Here is a 26,657-nt window from a genome sequence, read left to right as displayed (position 1 = left end):
AGGGAAAAAATCAGAAGATGTAATAAAATAGATTTTCGTGAGAAAGGAGGAAGAAAAAACAGAAATAACATAGCATAAAGAAAATGCCAAAGGAATTTATAAAATTAGCAGAAGATACTCCCAAAATCTCTGTTCATAACATCTTTAAATGATAATTGTGATCCAGATGTGGATAATGATCAGTCATCACTGACTTCCTTATAAGAAATAAAAAGTGATTTTTTTTAGAACTATTGATGTTACGTATTACAGGTACACATAAACACAGAAAGGTATTACTCTAACTTAAGTAAACATGAAGACAACAGAACATTTTAAAGCAAAATAATCAGCTGCTCACTGCGTGAAAAAAAAAACTATGGTTATTTGCAGGAGTATCCCCCCCAAATTAAAGGAGTTCTTTGGAATCTTTAAATCAAAACATGATGTAAAAAGTCTGGTTTTGTCTACAAAACTCTACAAAAAGATAACAGACAAATTGGGTAGAAGCTCAGACTAATGAAGTTGGAGGTGCATTTAGAAGACAGCCACCGCCAGACAGAGCAATCACATTCAGTGTTTTTACAAGGGAAAAGGAAGAAGATGAGCAGAAATAGGACAAATGCTGATGTGATTAACAGTAATAAGGCAGCCAGGAAGGTTGGACTGTAAAAATAAAAATAATGAAGAGAAACTTCTAATTTATTTTTTGAAAATCATATCTGTTTGAATTATATGTTGCTGCTGAGGAAGAGATTCCCTCCAAATACTGTCTATTTGAAGAAGAGTATTTTTAAATCTCTGTGAAGGATATTTGTAAATCTCCACGTGTACGCACACACAGACACATTTGTGTGGTGGATTTTTTTTTTGTTTTGTTGTTTTTTTTTTGTTGTTGTTGTTGTTGGATTTAGTCTCTACTGATCCCCATCCAAGGAGAAATCCAAGGAGAAATAATTCCAATGTCCATCCCACTGTGAAAATAAGATCTTCGACATCAGATGTGTTTTAAAGGCCTAAAAATAATTCCAATAGGCAATTGCTATGTTATGCAATCTCTCCAATAAATTTGGGACAGCTCTCAGCCTCATTTTTTCCAATTTTTGGAACATCGAAGCACTTCAGAAGTGCTTTTGCTTCCACAGTAGCCTTGCAGGAGGGGTGAGATCTGTTACCTCTTCTTGGAGATGACCTCCGAATGGTGACGCTGGTGCATGTTCTGCTTTGTTAGGAAACTAAAGCTAAATATGAGTTAGCTCAGATACTCAAGTCAATATGAGCATATTAACATGAGATGCTGCCTAGGTTAACTCCCTTCCTTCTCTGATTTTCCTTACTACAGTTAATTGTCCAGACTGTATATAGCTAATTTCCTCTAACTACAGTATCCATTGATGTGCTTCTACAACTTTAATACATAACTCTCCTTATGAACGGCTAATTTTAATTTAACAGTTGATTTATATTACATTAACATAACATTAATATCCATCAAAAACCACTCACAAAAGCTGGAAGAGGATAAGCAACTGAAACTAGATTTTCAGAGGTCAGAACTCCTGCCTTTCTGCTTTCTCTACAAAGCTGTTTTGAGAAACACTATGAAGTTACCATCTTCCTTCCTATTGCCTGTACAGGAAAGCCTCAAACACTGCCCTGAGAAGAACAGGTGCAAGCCGACATAAAAGCCCTCATGAAAAAAGGAAAATACTTCTTCACATCAGGAGGAGCTGGACTAGGTTTGTAGTCCCTTTAGAAGGGGAATCCTAGCAGTCTGGGCCATGTAGAGATGTTCAGGTGACAAGATATGCACAGCACATTAATCAGGGTTCCCTGTCACTGTGTTTTTAATGCAGTCATAAACAAATCCCACCTACAACCTTCCCAGACCACAACAAGTTGATGTCAGTATTCCTGCTTATTCTGGAAGGATTAGCTAGATAACATTATTTCACAGACTTCTTGGATACATTGTTGAAAAGAGTACCTAATCAACTGCCACCAGTTTCTTATCGATACATTTTTGACAGAAGGAAACACATAGTTTTCAATTTGAGGAAGCAGAAGTGTCTATAATTTATGAAGTGATCATGGTTACTATATTAAATATGTGATTTATACATACCCTATTAAAGCCTGCATTAAGAAGGGGAAGAATAGAAGTCTCTTCTTGATCAGCAGATCTACAAAACAAAATGTATGGTCACACAACATTTAGGAATTAGATAGTATAAATTTGATGTGGTTACCTGAAAATAATAAATGTAGTGAGAACACTCTTGCATCAAACACATACATTAAATCATGCTATTACAGAAGATGATACTATAGTTTTCTTTTATAAGTATTTGCAGCTATTACTACAATGTGATAGTTATCCCTACAGAAAACCTGACAGATGTACTCTACAGAAGCCCTCTTCACAAATACATGAGGGCTTTACAAAAGGAAAGCATGAAGAGGTTGAAGGACATCCTATGATATCCTATGAGAAATAATCTAAAAAAATGTCATTAAGTAGAAGGTGAAGCAAGTTGTAAAGTCTTGCTCAGCAACAAACATAGTAATTTTTCTAATCTTGGCAGGAATAGTTCTTCACCTGCCACTCTATTTCTCAGTATTTTATGTGAGCTAGGAAATTAATAAAATTAGAGTGGATTCAGTGGTGTGCAGGAATTTAAAACAAAGACAGAAAAGGCCTCATTTTCAAAGGTGTTTGATAAACAATGTATTTAAGTCAGTAAGAATTCTGCCTGAATACATAGGTTATGAACTAATGAACAAGGATTTCAGGAAAAGGATTTCAGGAGTTTAGTGTCAAGAGGATTTAAATTTTCTCCATTATCTAGTAAACACAGTGTGTTATTTGATTTAGTTATTTCCTTTAGAAATTAATACATCATTTTCTATCTTTTTCTTTTAGAAAGCTTTCTATTTTTTCTTACTATACAAGCCATTACATATGCTTCTCTGAAGGTGATAAGGACAGTACTAGTCCATGTAAATGGAAAGTTATCAAATACTTAAATAGGCCACATAAAAAAATCACTAACCTGTTTCAGTCAAAATAATATTAAACTTACTCTATGGGGCTTGTTTGTAAGATACTTTCTGTTATTAGGTAACTATTACACATAACACTCTGATCAAGTAAAATAAAAATCTTACACAAAATGGTCATACTTACGTGCGTGGAACCACAGCAAGTATTACAGCGTGCTCTGATGGTTTTGTGGCACGAATCGACCTGAGAAAACAAAAATTTCTCAGTTACACAATATGCTTTCTTTATGTTACTCTGAGTATCTTCACAGACAATATAGATGAAAAACAGGACTGAAAGACAGCATTGAGGCTAGAAAATAGGATAATACATTGCCAAAACCTACCTACCCCCACTTATACAATCCATTTTCATTGTGCTACAAGATTCCTGAGGTTTTGCTCAATGCCGTGATGAGGCAAGAGCTCCAAAACCAGAGTGCATGAACAGCAGTTCTTCAAAACTACTCTTATAACCTAGTGAAGGTCAGCCCTATTTACTTCACTTGTTTGGGGCAGACTGCCCTGACTGCATGGGTTGAGAAAGGTCAGTCTTAACAATGCTTTTGCAATCCCCACTAGCTAATTCAAACAAGAATCTCCACCACCTTGTCCCATCTTTACCACTGTCCTACTAGATACCATAAAATTTTCTTTAGAGGGTGGGAAGTGCTTTTAGTGCACGCAACTAAAAAAATGAGAATATAGCAAATATATATGTTAGCCTAACGTTTATGAAATGCTGAATAAACAAGATTTTACCACTTAACTTATTATTGAGAAACTGAAAAATATATGACCAGCTATCAGAAGAACAACCTATTCACCTTTCACTGGTTAAAGGGAACATTTTAAAACATGTCACACTGTCTCGAATAAACAGTTTTTATATTGATGTATTGATCTTTTAGAAGAACTTCCATCAGCACAAGTATTTGAGCTTTAAAATGCTTGTTGTCATAAACATGGCAAGTTACAGCTCATGATGGACTGAAAAGAACAATATGGTTCTTATGGCACAAGAAGGGCCGGAAGGAGGATCCAGGTAACTATAAACCTGTCAGTGCTGGGGAAGGTCATGGAGCAGATGATCTTGAGTAACGTTACATGACACATCCAAGAGAACCATATGATCAGGCCCAGTAAATATGGGTTTATGAAAGACAGGTCCTGTTTGACCAACCTGATCTTCTATGACAAGGTGACCCACCTAGAAGATGAGGGAAAGGCTGTGGATGTTGTCTACCTGGACTTCAGTAAAGCCTCTGACACTGTTTCCCACAGCAGGCCAACAGCATCCTGGCTTGTATCATGAATAGTGTGGCCAGCAGGACTAGCCAAGTGATTGTGCCACTGTACTCTGTGCTGGTGAATCCCCACCTTGAATATTGTGTTCAGTTTTGGGCCCCTCATCACAAGAAAGACATTGAGGTACCAGAGAGAGTGCAGAGGAAGGCAATGCAGCTGGTGGGGGGTCTGGAGCACAAGTCTGATGAGCAGCAGTTGACAGAACTGGGGCTGTTTAGCCTGGAGAAAAGGAGGCTGAGGGGAGACCTTATCTCTGTCTACAACTACCTGAGAGGAGGTTGTAGCATGGAGGGTGTTTGTCTCTTCCCCTAAGTAGCAAGTGATAGGACAAAAGGAAATGGCCTCAAATTGTGCAAAGGCAGGTTTAGATTGAGAAAAAAGCTTAGGTTTAGATTAGGAAAAAATTCTTCATGGAAAGGGTTGTCAGGCATTGGAACAGGCTGCCTAGCAAAGTGGTGGAGTCATCATCCCTGGAGGTGTTTAAATGCATTTAGATGAGGTTCTTAGGGACATGGTTTAGTGCTAGAGTTAGGTTATGGCTGGACTTGATGACCCTGAGGGTCTCTTCCATTCTATGATTCTATATGTATGCTTTGGCTGAAACAGTGTATTTTAGCAAAGAACTGCAATACTAAGCACATGAAACCTTAGAACTGCTAAGAAAGAGTCATGTGGACCGGAAGTGTGATGCAAACTTTTGTGAAAAGCTGGCAGTGCTTGATCCAGTGGACCAACAAACGCATTTCTTTGAAGCCCCAAGCCTTCAGATTTTGCTGCAGCATTAACCCGGGAAAGAAGCAGGCACAAGCAGCAGGGAATAATTTCACAACAGCTCTGGCTTACACTTGATAGAAGCCGTGACACGAAGAGATAATTCTACAATTTAACCTTGCCAAAAGTGTATTTTTCTTATTGTATGCTTCCTACACACATACACAAACCTCGTGGCCTCAGTCCCCAAACTTCCATTTTAGTAGAATTTTGTGGGTTTGTTTACTTATTTACTTTATTTTATTTTTTTATTTTTAAAATTAGGAGATTTGGTTTTGTACAATATATTCTGAAGTTCAGGAGAAGTGTAAGATCCTTTGGGTTACCTGCAGATATCTTCTGCATCAAAATATCTGGAGTTTCTGTGATCTATAACAATTATTTCCTGGTGCTTATCAAGAAAACATTCAAGTGCTGACTCTGGAGTCCGGGCAATATTACACCTGTATCCAGCTCTGTCACAAGCCCACCAGAAACCATCACTTTGGTTATCTTCTTTTGCAAAGATCAGCAAAACCTGTAAAGCATGCAAAACAGTGACACTACATTAAACATACAAAGTAGCTTTCTGCATGGTGCAAATCTTAACAAACACTTCTGCTATACCGAAAACAGAGTCTACTTTGAAAGTGGGAAGATTGAACTATACACTGTAAAACCGCTGATGCAATGGCACTATTTTCTTAATAGATAGAGTGGTTATCAATAGTTAATCAACAGTTAACTGTGTATGGTTGATGTTTAGGACAAAACCAGCTGCCAGATGATGAGTCTTTTCTAACTCATGTTTAAATTCAGTAAGCAGCCACCCAGAGCAGGTAGGTAAGTGTTCAAACATCACTGCCATTCTCATCATGCCACCCCACCTACATCCACCTTCAATTGTAATGAACTGTCTGAGATTCAGCTGTCCCTAATTATCACTCTTCAGGGGCAAAAACATTGATGTAACAGTTTTACTCATTATTTCTCCTTTGACGTACAAAAAAAAAATGGAGTTAAGTCATATTCATTCAAAACTGAAAAGAATAACAGACAAGCAGGTATGGAGAAGGCTGAGTACGGAAAAAAAAATGATTCAAACATCACAATTTTTACACAATGAATTGTCCCTAATTACATAAATATATGAAGTAGTTTCCACAACATCCACTGAACACTTAAGGAATTGCTCATACAAGATGAGGTAGGATGTGCATTGAGGCACTGTTCTAAATACCAAATCAATGCTGTAGAAAGTCTGTTTGCTAACTGACACACAGAATATAGGCTGAAAACAGGTGTGTTTATGTGCTTTTTGTGTTAAAGTAATAGTGCTTTTAGGAAGGAACATTTTTTTGACCCTTGCCATGTAATACATAAATTGTCAGTGAACAAATTACACAACTAGAAATGCAAGCCATGTAGACGCCCCCTGCACAATATGCAGATATCTACCATAGCAACAGATCACTAAACATGCCAACCCATGTGACAGATAAAGAAAAAAGGATAATTTAGTGCAAATATGCTGCAAAAAAGACCTCAAAAAGTCAAACACACAGCTATTCAAATTTCACAGAAAGGTAGCACCTAGAGAATAATCTATGTATAAAGCAAAATCCTGCTCATTTCATGAATAAAAGTAATCCCCTGACCTCACTGAAACAACCTGTCTGAGCAAAGTATGTAAAATTTTGCTCCAAATGCCCACAAGAAAAGTCAAAAACCTTTCCTCTGTGCTGCTCTATATGTCCATGGTGTCATCATGTGAAATTCAAGAGCCTCAGTCTGGAAGCTAGAAAAGGTGACCACAACTTTTCTCTTATCTTGAGCTGTCTGGATTGTTGAATTCTAAACAGTAAATAAATCAACTAATGTTACTATTGCAAGACAAAAACCGGTCAAAGTTTCATTTATCAGTGCCAAGGTTTCCTTAATCAGTGGGAGTAAATGATATGCTCAGAATTTCCATAAATATTAAGAAATAACTTAAGAAGTTTCCACTTATTAGAAAGAATATCAAAGTGTTGGAAAACAGTGACATGGCTTGAGCTGCAGACATTGTGAATACTCTGATGAAGTCCTTTCTCTGATACTATCTTCTGTTTTCTTCCAACTGCTAGTAGTTTTATTTTATTCCTAGCTTGATCGGCACAATGTGGAGGGAAAACAGTCTTTTTAGGGCACATTTCTTGATATCTTCCTCCTTTCAATATTCCCAGTTGCTGCTGGAATATAATGGAGCTTAATTAAACTACCTGATCTCCCACTGGTGGCTAATTATGAGTGTGTGCATCCTTCTGCGAACATTAAGTTTAAAAGTATTTCTTAAGTATTACTTCCACGCTTTCTCATTAACATTTATATGAATCTTACTATAAACCATCAAAACATACTGTAACTAGAAGTAATATTGCAAGATATGCTCTCAAGTCAAGATAAAAATAGAACAATCCCTATAAACAACTCAGTCAAGGAGAAGTTTGAATTCAGTCTCTATTTATTGACAAAAAAAACCCCAAATAAACCCAAACCAAAACATGTAGCTATTTTCTGGTGTATAATTTGTCAGTGTTATTGTAATAAAATAATTCTACTCAGCACTACCCTTATTTAAATGCACTGTGGACTTCTACAGATATATTCACATTTTTGTGATGTATTGGAATTCCTAGCATATTTCTAAGTATTTGCTTTGCACAACTATAAGATGTCTTGTTCCCACTATATCATACAAATACAGAAAATGGACAGATATTTGCTTTACAGAGCTCAAAATAAAACAAGAGACACCAAATGAGTACAGACACATAGGGTACAACAGGAAAACCAAGAAAATTACAAACAGAAACTTAAGATGCAAAAATAAAGTTACTTAATTAGTGGTATGTTGTTGTAATGCAGCAAGACAGGTTTAAGATGGAAAACACACAGTGGCTCTGAATTAAGTAGGGAGGAGCTCTTGTACCACAAATTGGCATGGAGGAACAGTAAAAAGCCGTCCATCATCATACTTCGTTTGCAGCTTAACAGGGTCATCATACATCATACGTCATCATCATGAGAAGAGAAAAGGAGTTTGGTGTCAATGCTAAGAATGAGATGATGGCCATCAAATATCCCAAGAGGTGAGAATATGCAATATTTAAATGGGGGACACATCCAAACCTTTATCAGCCCTGGTAAGCACTTCCACAAAAGGGTAAGATAGCTTTTTAATGAGCACTAAACATTAATAAAATCATCTTTCTCCTGTGTCCCCAGAGAAAGCACATTTATATGTACTTTTACAATGGCCATTTCTAAGGTCTCAGAACCAAACTGTGCCTATTTGCAAGCCTTGATACAAAATCAGGGTGAATGTGCAAAGCTGTATGTGGGGAGGGTGTTTAGAGGCTCAGAGCTGGTAGGTTTGCTTTGGACTCTTCCCCTTGTCCCCTTAAGGTCAGCAGTACGTCAGTCATGATCTAGTACAAATCAAACCAGATTCGTCCTCCAACACAGGTCATAAAGTCCAGTGGGGAATTTATTAAACGGTTTATGGCAGGTCACAGTCACAAGTTAAAGTCAGGTCTCGGACAAAAAAAAAAGTACAGGCCATTTCCAGGTAAGCACAGGTGTCCTGGTGCCAAATAATAGCATAAAACATACACCAGGATAAAATTAACACTGCCAAAAAAAGCCATGATGGAAATTGTTTTAACAAGCTAAACTGACTTATCAGAAAATTGTGAATATGATTAAGCACCCACAAATAGATATTTAAATTGTGATATTCAGTAGCTTGTTTGCACTGCACATAGAAATATGTAATTCTATTGTCAAGATGGAATAAAAGATTAACACACATTTTTTTAAATGCATGCATGTGTGCAATACTTGCCAAATTAGCTGAGGTAATGTGTCTTGTTCTACAAACAAAGGAGGTGGGTTTACACAAAATGTTTTACCTTTACTGTAAATAAGTCAGTGTATGGTCATGTCTTTACAGAAAACTCTTCAGTTAATGGTTTTTCTTAAGGTTTGCTTATCTTAAAGTCTTCTATGGTAGCACCATAGATTCTCACTTGTGTAATATAGGGACAAAGTAACATCCACACCTGACAAGATACCAAGAAGAATGTCAACAACTTAAAAAAACCCCTAAACAAACAAACAAAACAAAAACAAACAACCACCAACAATCACCAACAACAAAACAAAACAAAAAACAAAATAAAAAAAAAAAAACACACACACAAAAAACCCCAACAAAAAACAAAAACCCCAACAGTTTCCCTTATATGAAAAATCTTCCCTTCAAAAAGCTAGCACTTGTACTATGATATTTTGGCAAATTCAATTTCTGCAAAGTAAAATCCTGACATCATAACTGAAGATGATCACAATCTGAAGAATATTTTTCCATTAGGAGTTCCACACTTCTGTGTTGAAATTCCTTGCAAAACCAAAGACCAGTCTACTGCTGAAGCCATGGTTTCACAGTCATCTTACAATAGAAACAAATAGTTCAATTAGATCAAGTCATCATCAAGACCGAATGCTTAATACAGAAACAAAAAATGTAAAGCTTAACGATGCATATACATGATTTATTTTCTTTGAGAATTGCATTTCTTCCACATGTAGGTTTTTTCCTCTCATAGCCAGATATGGAATAGAAAAACCTCAAACCCAGAAAAGGTCAGTGGTGACTGAATGTCTAAGTATTTTACAGAGTTAAGTGACACAAAAAGTTACCTCAAATGAATGATGTATCACCAGTGCAATGTTAAAGACTATGGCTATACAAATTCCTATAATCTGAGAGCTCTAACACTCATTATAAGCTAAAAATATAATGCTTGACCTCTGTTTACTGGCACTGGAACAAAATATACAGAAACAGAAGCAAGCATGAATGAGAGCTGTTGGTCCTTAAAATGAAGGATCTTAAACCTTTCTTGTTGGACGTGGTGTGAGTTCTTGGATTGGTGACTTGTAAAAGCACCGTTCTCTGTCCCGTTGTGCAAAATGGAGCTTTCTACTTTGGTATCTCAGAACCGAACAGCTTTTAACATAAAGAGACTCAGCATTTTCACCACTGATGCACATGCATACACACTCCTATTGACAGAACATATAAAAGGAATGAGTTGATGTTAATGGAAGTCTAAGTACCTCATTTACCAATTCAATTTACTTGTAGATCTCAAGCAAACAGATAAACCAAATACTAATTACTAATGTGACAGTCTTTACACAAGTAAAATGAAAACATTATACTTAACTATTAGGGGTTGAACCTTAATTTCTTCACACTAGCATGGTATCAAGAAACTGAAAGAGCACCTTAGCACAGTATCAAGAAACTGAAAGAGCACCTTAGCACGGTATCAAGAAACTGAAAGAGCACCTTACCTGAACTGGATCTTGCATTAGTCTCATGGGCCCAATATGTACTTCTGTAGTTGAAACCTGCTAAAGAAGAGTAATACAGATATTTTCTCTAGTTTGTTTTTTAATGAGATAGCGTTTTACATGCAGGAATGAAAGATCAAACAGAACCATGAAAGACACTCAAAGACAGGCAGGCATATTACTAGCAACCTTGATTTAGTTGCTTTGAAGTGTATCTTTTATGACCATATCTTACCAAGCTCCTAATTTTATTTGTCTCCAAATTAAAAATTGTTGAGGAAACAAGAAACACAACTTCCTTTCCTCTTTTTCCTCAGAGTACCTTGGTTACACAGAATTATTTACATTTTGCTTCAGACCACAGAAAGCTTTTTTCTTTTTTTTTTTTCTGGCCAAAAATTGCCTTCTTCATTTGAATGTAATACAGAATTTGTATTAAAGGTCTTGTGACATGTATTCAATCATAGTATTTTAATGGGCTTGGCTAGAAAAAGAGTGACTTTTCAGAAAAGAGGACTTTTTTTGGATTGTAGATTTTAAATTGTTTTCCAGAACCATAGTCTTTAGTTTGTGTGAAAATAACATTACTACCATGTGAGCCAAGACATTTTTAGAAGACATGAGAGCACATCATAATCTAAAGCTACTGCAAGATAGACAGGAAACATTGGCTGTGGCTGCTTTGTTGCCATATATCCTAGGAGTTGGACTATCTTAAAACTTTTTTTTCTTGATACATTTCAATACATTTCTCCTGTACACTACTAATTTGTTTCCCTTCAGACCATTAGCCACAGAAGGTTGTTAAGCAACTGAACAATACTTATGCCCTCCCACAGGTGCATGTACTTAAGGAGAAGTCTTTGAACACTTGAAATATTGTTCTGCTCGTGCATGTGGAGGACTATTTACAAGTTAGCAACCTCCAAATGGCTGATTCTCTGCTTTCCTGGTACCAGTTACCCCAGGTGACAAGCACAGGCAAGTCAAAGCCTGCAAGACACGTATTTTCAACAAAACTAGCTGTCTTGGAGCCTCCTTTCTGCAGCATTTTGCTCTGCAGTGCTCGTTAGTTCAAACCCTTTGTCCAGGTATTACCTTATTCTTAAATGTAATATTTTTTTAAGAAATGTGTATAAACATTCAAAATGGATTAAGTTTCCATTATTGAACATTTTTCCTTAGACAATACAATATCATGTTAAGTATTAACAGCCTTGCCTGCTCCTGAGACAGTGGTATTTTGTAGAGCTACAACTGACATGTTGGACTTTCATGCATCACTGAGCATCAATTCTTCTCAGCTCAACAACATACGTCAGAAGGTGGTAACAGGCAGTACTTCAAAATATTAAACTACAAAGCCTGCCACTGTTTTCCAAAGCAAAACCTGCCCCCAATGTAAGTGTAGTTAACCTCTCCTTTTCTCACACAAAAGCTTCACCTCCCACTTTTTGCCATAACAAAAGGTAACTTAATGCCAGTAAATGTATCAGAACAGAAAATACAACAGACTTGGGTCAGTATCAGTGCAAAAGCTTCTTTTTTTACAATGCACAGCTCAGACTGTTACAGAATGTATTGATCAAGAGCCTGGGTTCCTTCAGAAAAGACAGGACACAGATAATTATTTTATTATCCATTTATTAATGCTACTAGGGAACTGACATAGTAAATTAATGTCTTCCACTTTTCTGCCACTTCAGAGGACATCCAGCTTTAATTACTCTGTTTTGTCCAGGATGGAATAATTGTATCTAAGACATAGATCAATGCAGGCAAGTCTATCAGTCCCTTTAAAGAGATTCATTTATAGGACAGCCACATCGCTTTGTCTGGGTGTTTTAAAACAACAACAACAACAAATCCATACAACTGTGACTCACGGTTTCTGTCCCTGCTATTTCTGTGTCAGCCTCATGAATAGAAAAAACCTGAATAGAAGTGCCTAAAAATCAAGGCCTCTGTCTCCCCTTCACTCCCAGCTTCTGGGTGTTCCTGCCTTTGCTAATGGTAGGAAAGCTTCATGATGCTTAGAAAATCTGAGATCCCCAAAGTAGGTGAACTTGTCCCTGTCCTGCTTTGTGTTGACATGATAGTGTCAGAAACACCCAGGGATACATAAAAGGTGCTGCTCTATCTGAAAAATTGCCATGTATAACCTTTGAGCCCCTAAGTTGCTCAACTTCATTACTTATACTAAGCATGGAAACAGATGGGACCCTCAAATTAAGACTGGTAATGAACCTAAGCATAGGAAGGATTAATAATCCTCATCAAACACAGCAAAAAGTATGTCTGAAATCCTTCTTCCTGGACTTGGAGTTCTGAATTTTGTTTTACAAGCTTAATCAGTCCCTTGGATTTATATGCCCAAATTGCTCTGGGTACAAGTGACTGTTTCACTTTTCACTTTGAAAGCACAGCTAGAGAAGGCAGTAAGAATAGTGACATGAAGGCCTGTCCTTCACAAATATCCTGTGGATCTCTTCTTAGCCTGAGGGAACTAATTCCACACCTTCCCAAGTCCCAGAAGAATCTGACCATGTGAACGTTGCATATTAGTGATATCACGATCATACCTCTGCTCATTTCCTGATGTAAGTGAACACCTTATTGACAATTTAAGTAAATCTCATTATTTTATTGACTGTCAGGAAGGACTACTAATAGATTTGCAACGTGTATCAATTAATACAGTAGCTCATGACAAACTTTTCTGGTAAAATATGTGAAGACAAGCCTGGTTCCAAAGAAGTCAGTGAAAAAAACCCTGATTTCCATGAGCAGAGGAACATACACAGAGTTGGAAGCAAAAAAATCATAAATAAACCAAACACCTGGTAATAACAAAAGCTTAAAAACAGCGAGAAATTTTTGTTTTAACATTTTAAGCTGTTCAATATTACTTCCAGATCATTCTAACCTCTTAGGCGATTTCCACAGGAATCAGTTATTAAACAAAGAATTACAGAAAAAGTCAATACTGCTTTCTTAAATCCTCTGCTTTTATGTAAATCAGTGATGAGCAATTACCTTACTGTGATAGCAGTATCATTATTCAAAAGGTACTTATCACATCATTAAAGTTCCACCGTTTTAAGTCACCCATACAAAATCTTTACCCCCCCCCACATGCCTACAGACTTACAGCCCGTGAAGATTATGAATAACCAATAATTAGTAACACAACCACTGTAAAAAAAACATTAATTAGTACAGCAAAATCTTGTATAATTCTTTATTCCTCCAGAGAGACAACAACTAGAGACAACCAAGTAGTGAAGCAAAGCTGTTGGGGAGTTCAGCCTCCTAGAGAGACCCAGAACAGATGGGTGAGTTGGGAACATCAGACAGATGCCAAGGTCCACACAGATACCACTTCTGCCCCAAAGTCTCCCTCCCACTACCTGCTGTATCTTCTTTGCCCTTTAATTGCTCCCACACTGAGGCATCCCTTCCCTCACCTTCGTAGTGTGTTTTCAGACCTCTGTCCCTTTGATTTTGTAAGTGGGTAATGGGACTCTCTTTCTGAGCTGTCACCACACTGCTGTGTTCCCCTGGCTCCATCTCCCCACCTTTGCTAGGACTCATTTGCATTTCTCTCCAGCTCAGCTTTTCCCATCCACGTTGCTGGTGATGGTTGACACCTCAGCCCATCCTTTGGCTACTACCATATCCATATTTGATTATACCACTACTTTTGAGCTTAAATCCCTTCCCCCCATCCCCATTCTTTTTTTTTTTTTTTTAATTTAATTTTTCCCCTGGCCAAACTGCAGCCCTGAAAAGGATTGCAACCATATATGACCTCAACACTTGTCTTTAGCTTTGCCTGGATTCCCTTACAAGACACAGCACTCACAGCTGTTCTCCAATATCCCTGGCCTTGAGCTGTTGTCCTGCTCATCTTCCTGCTACAACACACCCGACCAGGGTGTGTCCAGCTCCTCTTCCACTGTTTGGCAATGCCAAATCTCTCTCTTCTTCCCCTTCTTTTCTATGCCTCATCTTTTGTAGCAGAGTACAATATCTTTAAAAGATAGGTGATAACATGTTTAGGATAACATTGGTGTATTAAAAATACAGCCCTGAATTTTCATAGACCTTGCAAAGAAGTGGTATTTTCCCACATTTTAGGGAATAAATACAGCTCTTATTACTGTAGAAAATAAAATCAGAACCAAGCTTTCCTTGAAGAAAACTGGAATGTCTTGAAAACTATCTCCTCTCTTCTCCAGAATTATACAACTCCAGATGGAGGCAAGCAGGACATGACTGTTTGGAATTTGAGTCTTTTTGTTTACCAAAATTTTCCATTAGAATTCAGAACGTTTTCTGTTTTTAAGAAAGTGTTATTTGAAATTTAACACCTCAAATAGGTTAATGCTATAAAAACCCAAAATCGAAACAATTTTTTACAGCATATTCAATGAAGAAGAGTACTAAAAAGGTTCACTACAAAACTCTAAGGTAAGCCAAGGTTTTTTCCTTGATATATTAATTTAGCACTCATTTAGGAGGTCTGCAATATATTTGTATCTTACTCATGCAGTATAGCAATTCCCTGATTTAAGGACTTAATCTCTTAAAGCTTATCTATACACCAGGAAAATTTTACCATGTAGTATTGAGCACACTCTTCCCATACATATGAGCAAAATGCATGACCCATAATGGATTCTTCTCTTCCAGATACTACATGATATCTTGTTCACAAGCAATAAACCTCAAAATTCCCTTGGAGCAAAAAAGTTACTTTTACTTATATTGCAATCACACATACAACTACTCAACTGGGCCAAATCCTCAGCTCAGGACACCACACACAGGCACATAGCATGAACACTACATATACAGGCAATGAACTAGATCCAAATCCACAAAGACATGCAGGTCTGGAGGGCTTTGCTGCGCTTTCATGCACCTAGCTCAAGGGTAGAGTTCACAAACCTGCAACTGGTTTTTGTGCTTCGCAAAAGCAAGCAGATTAGGATGAGGCCCTCACAATGTCTCCAGTTGTAACTGTGTTAACTGTAGACAAGGGAATTGAAAATTTTGAAGTAGAGGGAGAAAGTCAAGGGGAAGAAGAACCTTTCCTTCCATAACCACCCTCACCCCTGGACAATGATGTCAGGCTCCCGTTGCACACTCTCTCCCTCACCCATGACCATTGCACTCTTTTTTTTTTTTGCAGTGACCTGTACCTGAAAAAAGGAGCCTTAAGCAATGTCTAACTTCATTTTCCATGCCCCTCTTTCCCACCAACCTTGCCTTCACCTGATGGGGGAGCACTCACCTGGGAGAACGGCATTTGAAACCAAGCTTGGCTGGGTATAGACTACCACATACCGGATACACCAGCCTACTGTTGTCCCTGCATTTCCCATGTGCCCTGAGAACACCAGGCTGATTGGGCTCTTCAGAGGACCTGCCATAGAAGTGTCTCTGGCTGTGAATTCAGTATATTCTTCAGTGTGTGAGGTATCTGCCAAGACCATATATCTTAGTAGAGCTAAGATTGGTAGCAGTTCTGGACATAAGTAGAAGTCTTCATAAAAACTTCAAAGTCCAAGGATCAAAGAACTGACGCTGAATTTCTGTGAATCACACGATTGGTAACATATCGGATGCTTAAGCTGTTCTTTGAGTTCGGTTCTCACAGTCTGCACCTATAACTGCTTCTGTGAAAAGCTGCAAGTATCTATCTGATCAGAGCCAGCTTCAGGAGCAGACATTAAGATTTCTATCCTTCCTTCATCGTCATTCCACTCTGCATGGTTCCCTGGCTTTGTTTCAAATAAGAAAACAGAAAAGTAAGTATTCAAAAACCCAGATTTGTTTCTTTATTGCTCACTCCTTCCCTGCCCTCCACAACATAAGTACTGTATTTTTAAGAAATTACAGGCAGTAGTGATAGTATAATCTTGCTGTTTCAATTTAAAATCAGTGGTAAGGAAATAAAAGCAAACCAATGGGATGCAGGTAAACCTCTGAAAGACAAGGAGAAAACTGAGGAGCAAAAAAGGGCAGCTAGCACAAACAAGTCACAGAAACTGGATCATCCTTAAGAGAGAAAGAATTGAGAAAGACAAAATGTACCGGTGTCAAGTTGCTAACAATTTTAGGCAACCCCTTGAACAAGCAAGCTGACACTTGCAAAATAATTATATGAGCTCTAATATAACAAATGTGTGCTTGATGTAAAATGACAACTGAAGTAAGAATATTGTATTAGGATTTTGCATTCTGTTCACATTTTCGTAGCAGCTTCTTTATGAATACCTCATTGTAATAGGAAGTAGAACAGTCAAGTAGAAGAGACACTGGTTTGGCCATTATTTTATTAAATTTGACATACAAAAGCTACCATTGTCAGTTGGCCCTCAATTCTGCTCACAGCAGCAGCCGCTTTGGGACCTGACAAGGGAATACAGGCCAACTCTCCGTAAAGAGTAGTCCACATTCCTTTTATTCCTATAATTTGCAGATTAAGTCTTCCATCAGAATCTGGAAGCAATTCTGCAGGTTTGTACATTCAGTTTCTCCCCACACACATTTTTCTTAAGTGGATTCAAGGCTCATAACAAGACCAGCACCACAACTCTGTTTTCTTGATGTTAGCACAAAATAGATCTGGTGGCCAAGTTACGGCTCATTAAACACAGTTGATTAAGATATCCCTTCATAAAACCTTACAAATCTCTGGGGCAATTTCAAAATATATTCCTGTGTCCTTTTAGAAGTCTGGTAAGGAACAACAAAAAGTTGGTCAGAACAACCAGTCTTGGCCCAAAATCCTGTCTCCACAAGTGGTCAACAGCAGGTGATGAACTGAAAAATGCAAAACCAGGGTAAGCGCAGAGTGAGACTGTCCCTTACACCACCTAAGACTGAAGCTGATAGCTCATCTCACCTTATGCTTTCCTTACAGAAAAAAAACATGCTAACTCTTCTCCAGGACATTGTATTACCCAATCACCTAACACATCTACTTCGGTTATGTTTTATCTCTAGAGACAGTGTCTTGTACAGTATGGAAACAGAATGTAATGCCTAAATTATCTGTTGTACCCTCTAAGAAAGACTAACATGTCATCTGATTTTCACTCCTCTAGCACTTAAATTAGTTTAAAGAACAAGTGACACACCTTAGTTAGTAATTCAGCAGCTTCAGATTTATGTTTCTTGTGAACTTCTGGGTCAATATGCCAATTGTGTACTGGCAATCTTTCCTTGTACTTCACCTCCTCCCTACAGCAGAGCAATAAATGGCCCACATCCCCAGATCTACTACCCATGTGTTTCCTGCTCAAGAGCAGTGCTCAAAGAGGTGGCTCAGGTGACTTGTTAGCTATTCACAATGCTTCAGAAGGGCACGGTCTCAAAAGACAGAGCTATCATTATCCATGTACTCACTGTCAGTGAAGTTTTTATGGCAATGACATAAAAAAAAAGTATAATAAAAGTGTTATAAATTATTTTTAATAGGTAAAATATACATCCAGGAAGACATCAAATTACAAAATGTTACATTACCATTTGATACCAAACATTTTCTTTCAATAAATTATGTCTTCAACACATCCTGTCTTTCTCACTCTAAATTCAGAATTGATTGTAAGAAAAATAATCATATTCCTTAATGGGCTTTCTGGTTAACGTTTTACATGCAATTCTACAGAAACAGGAAAAATATACCACAGTTGGTTTGTTTTCTACCTTTTGACAAGAAAGCTAAGCATTTATTCCTCTTTATATTAAGCTGTTCCTAGGTATTACGCGTTCCTTATTCTTGTGTTTAAGTAGAATTTAGAGCTAAGTTTGCCTAGAGTTGTCTGGATTTCTATACCATAGAAATACAATAACTGAGAAACCAAATTAGCTGTAACAAGGTATCTTTTCAAGATATCAGCTTCTTATCCACAGATCCTGTTAATTTGTTCGAAAGGAAAAACAAAATGAGACAAAAGCCCCAGGCCCCAAAACATCCAAAAAAGCAAAAAACACCCCACAGTACTTTTTCCTAATTAGGGGAATTATAAATGGCAAAAATCTAACACATCACTTTCCAGTAGTATTTGGACTAGGTATTCCTGCTTACAGAGCAGCAAGACACATAAATTTCTCCACTGACTCTGTACGGTGCCTCAAGGTCTACAGCAGTAGCAAACTTCCTACCCTTCCCCCAGATACTCAAAACCCAAATAGTTTCTAGACATGCTCAGTGAAACAACAACGAGTAAAAAAGAAAAATCACAAAACTGTCAGCTTGAAGGTACCTCTGAAAGTCATCTGGTCCCTACAAGTGGTGCTATGGCAATGCTCAATCAGGTCAACCATGACTTTGCCTAACCCTTCTCAGCAGGGCTGCTGCTCAGGCAATCACCTCTCAGCCTGTACTGGCAAGAAAGGAACTAAAATACATAGACTGGACAAATGCTGTAACTTCTGAGCTACTGTGTAAGAGAAAAATCTGCTGTCATAATGTTGTCCTGTTTTATTTCACTCCTTTATCTGTGATATTGAGTAAATTCAGACCAAACTGGCACATTTTTTCTGGAAAACAAACAATTTTGTACTTCAAAATACTTTCAAATGCTAACATTGAGCAGATGTTATGGACTTCCCCAGAGATATGAAACTCCAGTAACTCTAACTGTTGTGACAAGTTCAAAAATGATGGCTTCTATAAGAAAAACACACTTCCACATTTTTATCCAGCAGCACACAGACAATAAAGAGACAGACTCATGTCACAAACAGCAACATTTTTGGACCTGTAGAAAGAAAACCAGTTACAGAACGTGGTCTTCAGTAACATCAGATTTATTATGAATATTCAATTTGTCAACAGAATTTTCTCTGAAAGTGTAATTATTTTGCTAGCATACACGTTTCACTTCACTAAATATGCGTGACAGGTAAGTTACATTAGTGGGGTCCTTGCAGTGTTAAGAGACATGGGGAAAACAAACTTTTCCAAACATCTGTCAAAGTAAGCACAATCTGCCTAAGACTTGTGGATCTCAGCATGTTGAAATGTCTTGCTGTAAATCCATTTGTTACTACTGTCCATTCTCCACTTTGTAAGAGAACGAGTCACACATGTTACTGGAGAATCCATTCAAATCTCCTTATAACAGTCTTAAGGAAAAATACGGCAACTTAGTCTGAACTGTTTCAGAAATACTTGCACTGGTGTTTAGGAGAGAGCAAAATCCAGAACTACAGACACAGAAAGATTTAAAAATTAATCTTATTTTCGTGTTGGTATGCTCAACTAGTCAAAAGAGCACCCAGGGTGAGGATGGGCACAAAGAGCCAAACAAAACAACTTTATGCTGCCATGTAAATTTATGATGAACCCTCACCTTCAATGCTATACATCATCTTTTGTTTTCCTTGAGATAAGTTAACCAAAAACCAGAAAAAATAAAGAGAATGCAACAAGAACAATCATAAATATTCCAAGACATCTTTGGAGAACTAAGAGGACTAGACTGCTTTGGCCAGAAAAAGAGGTAACTAAGGAACAGAATAGGCATCTATGAAATCATGAATAGTGTAGAGCTGAATGAAGTATGACTCAGAAATAGTCATCACAATACAAGAAATATGATGCTTTCACTTCAATTATCAGGTCACTGGAGGGGCTGTTGTTCAAAAAACTGTTGAACAAAATTTACCAAAAGTGGGCCCCTGTGTTGCTGTGAAAAACATCAGTAGGAACATAACCTCAACTCAGAAGGTCTTCAGTTATATGCTAAGAGGGGCCCAGGGAGACATTCCCCTCCCTCTGCTCTCTTTCCTGTCTGTTGTGTAAGGTTCTTTGGTCCTGCCCAAGACCAGATAATGGACTGACAGACATATGGTTCAATATAGCAGACCAATTCTTGGGCATGGCTATTAACATTGATACAAAAAGATATGAAGAGAGTTTCAATACCAGATTTAGGTAATATGAACATGCATGTATGAATGGAAACAGCTATAACATTCACTCACAGCAAGCTGCTATCTAGATGGTCCTGATCTTCTTCCACCAGTTCTTGGTCTACGTAAATACTCATAATTTATGAAGCATATTATTAGTCTGCAATCAGTCATTTTAAAATGTAAAATTAACTTTGCCTTTCAAAGACTGACTAAGAAAAAAACATCTGGAGCTTGTTTGCGTATACCTGAGGGGCTGCCAGTTCAGCATTTTCTCTAGAGACAGTTCACTCCACCTCACAAGGAATGTGCTGCCAAAACAAATCCACAAATCCAACACTTTTGTGCTGGGTTGTGGGTGGGGCATAGTTCCAGGACTCTGCAATGTCAGTAAGAGTTTCCTGGAATACCATTACCATATTTGAAATTCCTCCTGGAAATTAACATAGGAAGAACTTAAATATTTTAATATGTGAATATTCAGAGTTTTCCACAAGTTTACTTCTATTAGAAAAGGACAATTTGTCTTTCAATTCAATGTATTACTGGCTGCTGCTTGTTGGAGGACTATTTTAGTTTGGGGATATTTTTACAAGAAATGGTGTGTTCTCAAATAATTTAATACTGCTGTTACAGTAGTAGATAACCTACCTGTTTTCTTACTGAAGGATAAAACTTTAGTTGTCTTGGCTTCCACTGTTTATCCAACATAAACTATACAGTGTTTTACTGAAAGTGAACCAATTAAGATTGAGATGAATTCGCAGGTTTTTGCTTGCCTTCAAACCACCAGGATTATGCCTCTCAATAGTCTGAGAGACATGAGAATTGTCATCTCAAATAACGGTTTGCAAGTGCACACATAGGTAGTATGGACTCCAAGGGTTAAAAGGAAGACAAATTTTTACCCAAGGGATGCACTATTTTCAGTCTACCATTTCTCCAGTGTTATTCAATGCAGATATGACTAGCTATCCATATCAACCTTAAGATGGAGTGGTTAACGGTCTTCCTCTTCAGAGATGCATGTTGGATGCCACCACTAAGCTTTGGCTTAGTATCACCTCCTCTTATTTCTTATCCCAAGTGGACATAGCTGGAAAAAATTTCTTCAACAGGAAGATGAGCGCTATCCACTTCTTGAAGTTTTATGAATTGTCTTTAATTGAGAAAAATCTTTGCTGTGAACCTGGATCTATATTTTACAAAAAAAAAAAAAAAAAGCAAACAAAAAAACCAACAAAATAAGCACTAGGAAACAATAGGGTATTCCTTACTTTCTTCAAAGGCATAATGCCATCTCTCCCTCCTCTCCCTCAGTCCTTCACACTGCCAGACAGTGTTTGCCTTGCAGTTCTTCTGTCTTGCTTGTTCAAGTCTGTGCACAGGCAGCTGAAGCCAACAGGTTGCCCTTTTGATTAAAGTTTTAGCTTCCACAACATATGCCTTAGAATCATACCTAGAAACTCTATTAAAAACAAATAAACAAAACCCAACAACAACTCCAAATTGCAAATACACAGTACAACCAGCAACAAAACAAAAAATAAATCTTCACAAGTTTTCAGGATAATGGGTATGTATATACACTTTTTTCCATTACAATCTAACATTGAATCTAAAACCAAAAAAAATAGCATTTGACTATATATAAAAATTAACTATTTTGCCACTTCTTTTATCAGAAACCCAAAGACAGAAGAATTATTCTCAGAGCAGACTCTACTATCTCAAGTATCAAGTGATACTGTCTCCAGTAACAAAGCCTCCAGCTCAACACCACCTGTTATTGTGGAGCTACAGATTATCAACATAAAATCTGTGCTATGTCTCACACTAAAAATCATGCAGACAACAAAAATAAATGCCAAATTTCATCAAAACAAACAACTCTGAGGCTCCCATGCTGACTGAATCATTAATTATCACATCTAATTCAGTTAAAGTTTCTATTTTAATTTTGAAAAAGGCACCACAGGTAACCCAGACAGCAGCAGTAGTGTGTGAATCTAAGAATTCAATACTGACATTTGGAAATTACCTTCTGGGACATGGACAGTGCCTTGCCCACTGGTGAGTCATCTAACTGAGCTACATGAATTTAACACAAACCCAGTATTTTTACTGTCTGTATTTTGTAATTCAAGACTGTAAAGAGTTTATGAAGCTTGTTTTATCTATTTAGGTTATAAAATCTCAGAGGCAAAGATCACCTCTCACTTTCATAATACCTCATGTAACAGTTCAAATGGGCTGACTGATCCCATAAGCCCTACCCAAATACAGACAAAGAGTGTGGAAGAGTAGAAGTAGTATTTATACAAGGTAGGTAAAGTGGCACACATGAACTAGTCAAAGGAAGGGAAAGCTCTGACCCCAGAGCAACAGAGTAACAGGCCTTAGATGTGCTTGAAGCATTATACCTCACAAAAGTAAGAATCACCTTGATAAACGTGGAAATTATTAATCAGTCTTACAAACTTGAAAGCACCCATACCACTTTCACTGCCCTTACTATGCACTTACATAAATGCTGGTAGGATCAGCATCCTATGTTAGGGTCTAACTTTTGCATTAGCTCCAGTCGAAATAAGCTTTGCAAAAGTATGGAAAGACGGCATTGCATGGTCCTCCAAGTGATCTGCTGCACCAGAGCAAGTTATTGCTTATGGGATAAGCAATAATCATTTTGATATTACTCATCACTATAGTTCGGAGGAAAATAATTTAAAACTTTCTGGAAAAATACTGTTTTTGACATTTTATTTGAGACTTAATGAGGAGAAGTACAACCAAATTTAAGTGTCAGTTTCCAGAATCAGCTTTGCAAGAGTCATGCCAATGCTCTACAGAATGCTCTTACTGTGACTCCATTTTTTCATGTCCTGGCATCTATTAGAATAGAATATAGTCATCTTAGTCCACTGTTAGGATCATCCTCCATTAAGATGTATTATGCAACTCACTACCAAAACAGTATTGAGAGGATAAAAAAATTACACTGTTGTATTCTCCAGAGACGGTCAAACATGACTTTCTTGTAAGTGTCTCAGCAACCAGTGTTCTCCCATGGCTTCTCCATGTGTACAGAATGAACTTCAACAGTCAAGAATTAAAACCAGAAGTTTTGGTTGCTGAATGCGGTGGTAACTGCCAAAATTTATCTCCCTAGAGAATAGTTACAGATGCCTGTTTTCAACTAATCTTACATTGCAGAAGCTAAATTCTGTGCAACACAGCCTCAGTATGGCAACATTTAATTTTATGAGCAATATTACCAGAGACATAAAGGGCTTCTTGTACAGTTAAAGGAGCATAGCCCAAACACTACACATTTTGCAGAATTAAGCATCTGTGAATTAACAGGAACTATATACATATCACAAACTGTAAGCGAATATTAATATCCTCTCCGAAAGGTCACATGGAGACTTCAAAGCCTGACACTTTCCAACCACTTTTGTTTAGAATTACTGTCTCTGAAAAGCTGTAAAATATTTTATATCCAGTTCACAGACAACATTTTTACCAACAAAACTTTTGTAAGGCATGATCTCTTAATTTTAGTGGATTAGACTCAGTATCACATACCGGTCCACTGAAGAACTGCTTATGCATAAATTCCTTACAATCTAACACTACAGTTCATCAGATTACAAGAGAGATATATAGTCCTGGAGTTCTCTGTTTTATACCATTCTTATATATATCTTTATTTTACCACTGTCTTTGGTTTGGCACTGCTGAAAAATATGTTATAGTTCCTTGTAATATTTTATTTATTTACAAGACGATAAAAATCTAGAAAACAGTAATTTGTATAAATTTCTTGCTGAATCACAATCAATTTTGAAAGAAGTTGAGAAGCACACGATTCACATAAGCTGAGCGAAATGAGCTGCTAAGAGAGCAGGGAGAATGAGCTGGGCGATCATTGGCCCATCATATTGGCATTCACGCTAAAAATGTGTACCACGTTTGTATGGAAGTATAAGGACATTTTGTTATACTGAACAGAATATGCAATTCAATAGCATTTTACCAAACTTACTTGATCACACTAATATGATAGTTACTACCTAGATATGATAATTACTACCTAGAGAAGGGAAACTTAATAAACCTGTCCTGTTCAAGACTACTGGAAGTCATTTCTTGGGATGCCAAAGGTGAAGCTTGTAAAAAAGCTAGAGAAAATGGGATGAATAAAAGAATTGCAAGGTAAACAGTGTAGCAGAGAACCTCAAGGACAGGAGTCACAGAAGTGGGCTGAAATTCAAACAATATGAAGAGCCATACTGTGCACTTACATGTTTCGCTATCTGTTAGAAGCTTCTTAGCTGAATACAACAGAGATAGCAGAGATGACAGATTAGGTCTCCCATCAGTATGGGCAGAAAGGATCAGAAGTAAACTTTTCCAAGGTTTTGATGAAATTAAAGGGCTTATAGATGGTGGCTTCCTACAAGGGCAAGGGCCAGCTCTCTGACTCAAGAGCCCTTTCTGGAAATTACTTTTTACTTTACATAGCAAGTCACTGTTGAAGTTCAAATGCTTCCCCAAAAGTAACTAAGAGACACCAGGCTTATCTTGCAGAGATATCCGTTCTGAAATGGGAGTTTGCCTTGTGTACTCTAAAAGAAAAGTGGCCTTGATACATCACTTATGTGCATCTTGTCCAGTGATTTTATTTCCCTACAGAAACTGAGAATGCTGCTTGTTGGATCCAAATTAAGATAATTTGGTTTCAGGGAGACCTTAGGAAAGGAGCCCCACAAAAGTTAGCAATAAGATGAGAGAGAAGTCATTTTGCTAGTGATTAGAATTGTAAGGAGTTTGTAAAGGGCCTCCTGACAAAATACATCTGCAATGAAATATCTGTAATTGTTATGGTTGTTGAACATAAAAAAAGCCCATTTCTGGGCACACATAAAACAGTCCGACTAACTCACTGATCACATCTGCAGAAACCTTGTGATGATATGATAACACAGTATGGACAGCCAGATCCTCCACGCTGAATAGCACATAAGAGCATCACTGATTATTTCGGCTATGGAACTGCAAATATATTAGTAGTCCTCCTTAGAGAATTTAGGCCCTAACTCTTCAGATCCACATAACATTATCAGAACAAGAATTTTTCACACATGCAGCTCTTCTCTGGGGAAATGCCACTTTTCCGTGTATTCCGTTTTAGACCTTTTTAGTGACACAGAGCTAACCAACTGTTCTATATTTAACTGCCAGATACAGGCTATAACCACCCCAAAGCTGTTTTAGACTTCTTCTGAGTGCAATGACCCTGTGGAAACACGAAGTCAAACCAATGCTCTGGTTTTTCCAGTCAGGCTGGATGGTTCTACCTGTGCACTTAAATATTTTGCTAAGTCAGGCTTCAATGGAGGCCAGGATTGCAAACACATAACAACAGGTGCCCTGGGTCAGATCAACCCACCAAACTAACATCATGTGTCTGAGAGTGGTCAACACTGGATAATACATGCAATACTAGGGAAAGCACATACGATGCCTCCTGCACCCCTTTCCCTTCTCAAGCTTTGGAGATTTACAAAATACACAGAAGTAATTTTTGATTTATTATTCCTCAAAAGATTCCTGTATCACTTTATTTTTCAGCATCCTGGTGAACTCATGTTACATGCTCTATGGAACACTACCTCCTTTCTGTATTTATAGCTGTAATGCAAGGCGCAGTCTGACACATTCTGTAATTCGTAGTCATTATATTTTTCACAGAAACTGCGGTATGTCAGGTACAGATTACTTGGAAAACTTTAATTAAAAATAAAGCAAAGTCATTTTTATGTTCTCAAGGTAGATAAAGTAATATTTTCAAAGTCAGTGTGAGTCAGCATATCCTTGAATCTACAGCAGGTCTGAGACAACAAGTTTGATAGCTTTTATGGCAATTAAACAGTCAGCATGGCGAACTTATCTTGCAGAGATATCTGTTCTGAAATGGGAGTTTGCCTTGTGTACTCTAAAAGAAAAGTGGCCTTGTTACATCACTTATGTGCATCTTGTCCAGTGATTTTATTTCCCTACAGAAACTGAGAATGCTGCTTGTTGGATCCAAATTAAGATAATTTGGTTTCAGGGAGACCTTAGGAAAGGAGCCCCACAAAAGTTAGCAATAAGATGAGAGAGAAGTCATTTTGCTAGTGATTAGAATTGTAAGGAGTTTAGAACAATGCATTATTGACCTACTTCAGCAT

At 37.5% G+C, this 26,657-nt stretch overlaps 1 protein-coding gene across 5 annotated transcripts in view; it reads right to left on the bottom strand.

Moving 5' to 3' along the window:
• PDE8B (phosphodiesterase 8B) overlaps positions 1–26,657 on the bottom strand; it is an 86,695-nt gene that overhangs the window by 33,955 nt on the left and 26,083 nt on the right. For 3 of the 5 annotated variants that reach the window (XM_065047384.1, XM_065047383.1, XM_065047381.1), the window contains exons 2-5: positions 10,483–10,542; positions 5,427–5,617; positions 3,167–3,226; positions 2,105–2,162 (exon numbers count right to left, since the gene is read on the bottom strand). In XM_065047384.1, coding sequence (XP_064903456.1) covers positions 2,105–2,162; positions 3,167–3,226; positions 5,427–5,617; positions 10,483–10,542 — 369 coding nt within the window. The remainder of the gene's footprint in view (positions 1–2,104; positions 2,163–3,166; positions 3,227–5,426; positions 5,618–10,482; positions 10,543–26,657) is intronic. The other 2 variants (XM_065047385.1, XM_065047382.1) reach the window with 1 other exon arrangement.

Source organism: Columba livia, chromosome Z (assembly GCF_036013475.1).
Source record: "Columba livia isolate bColLiv1 breed racing homer chromosome Z, bColLiv1.pat.W.v2, whole genome shotgun sequence".
Classification (NCBI taxonomy): domain Eukaryota; kingdom Metazoa; phylum Chordata; class Aves; order Columbiformes; family Columbidae; genus Columba; species Columba livia.
This window is presented reverse-complemented; position numbering and strand designations above follow the sequence as displayed.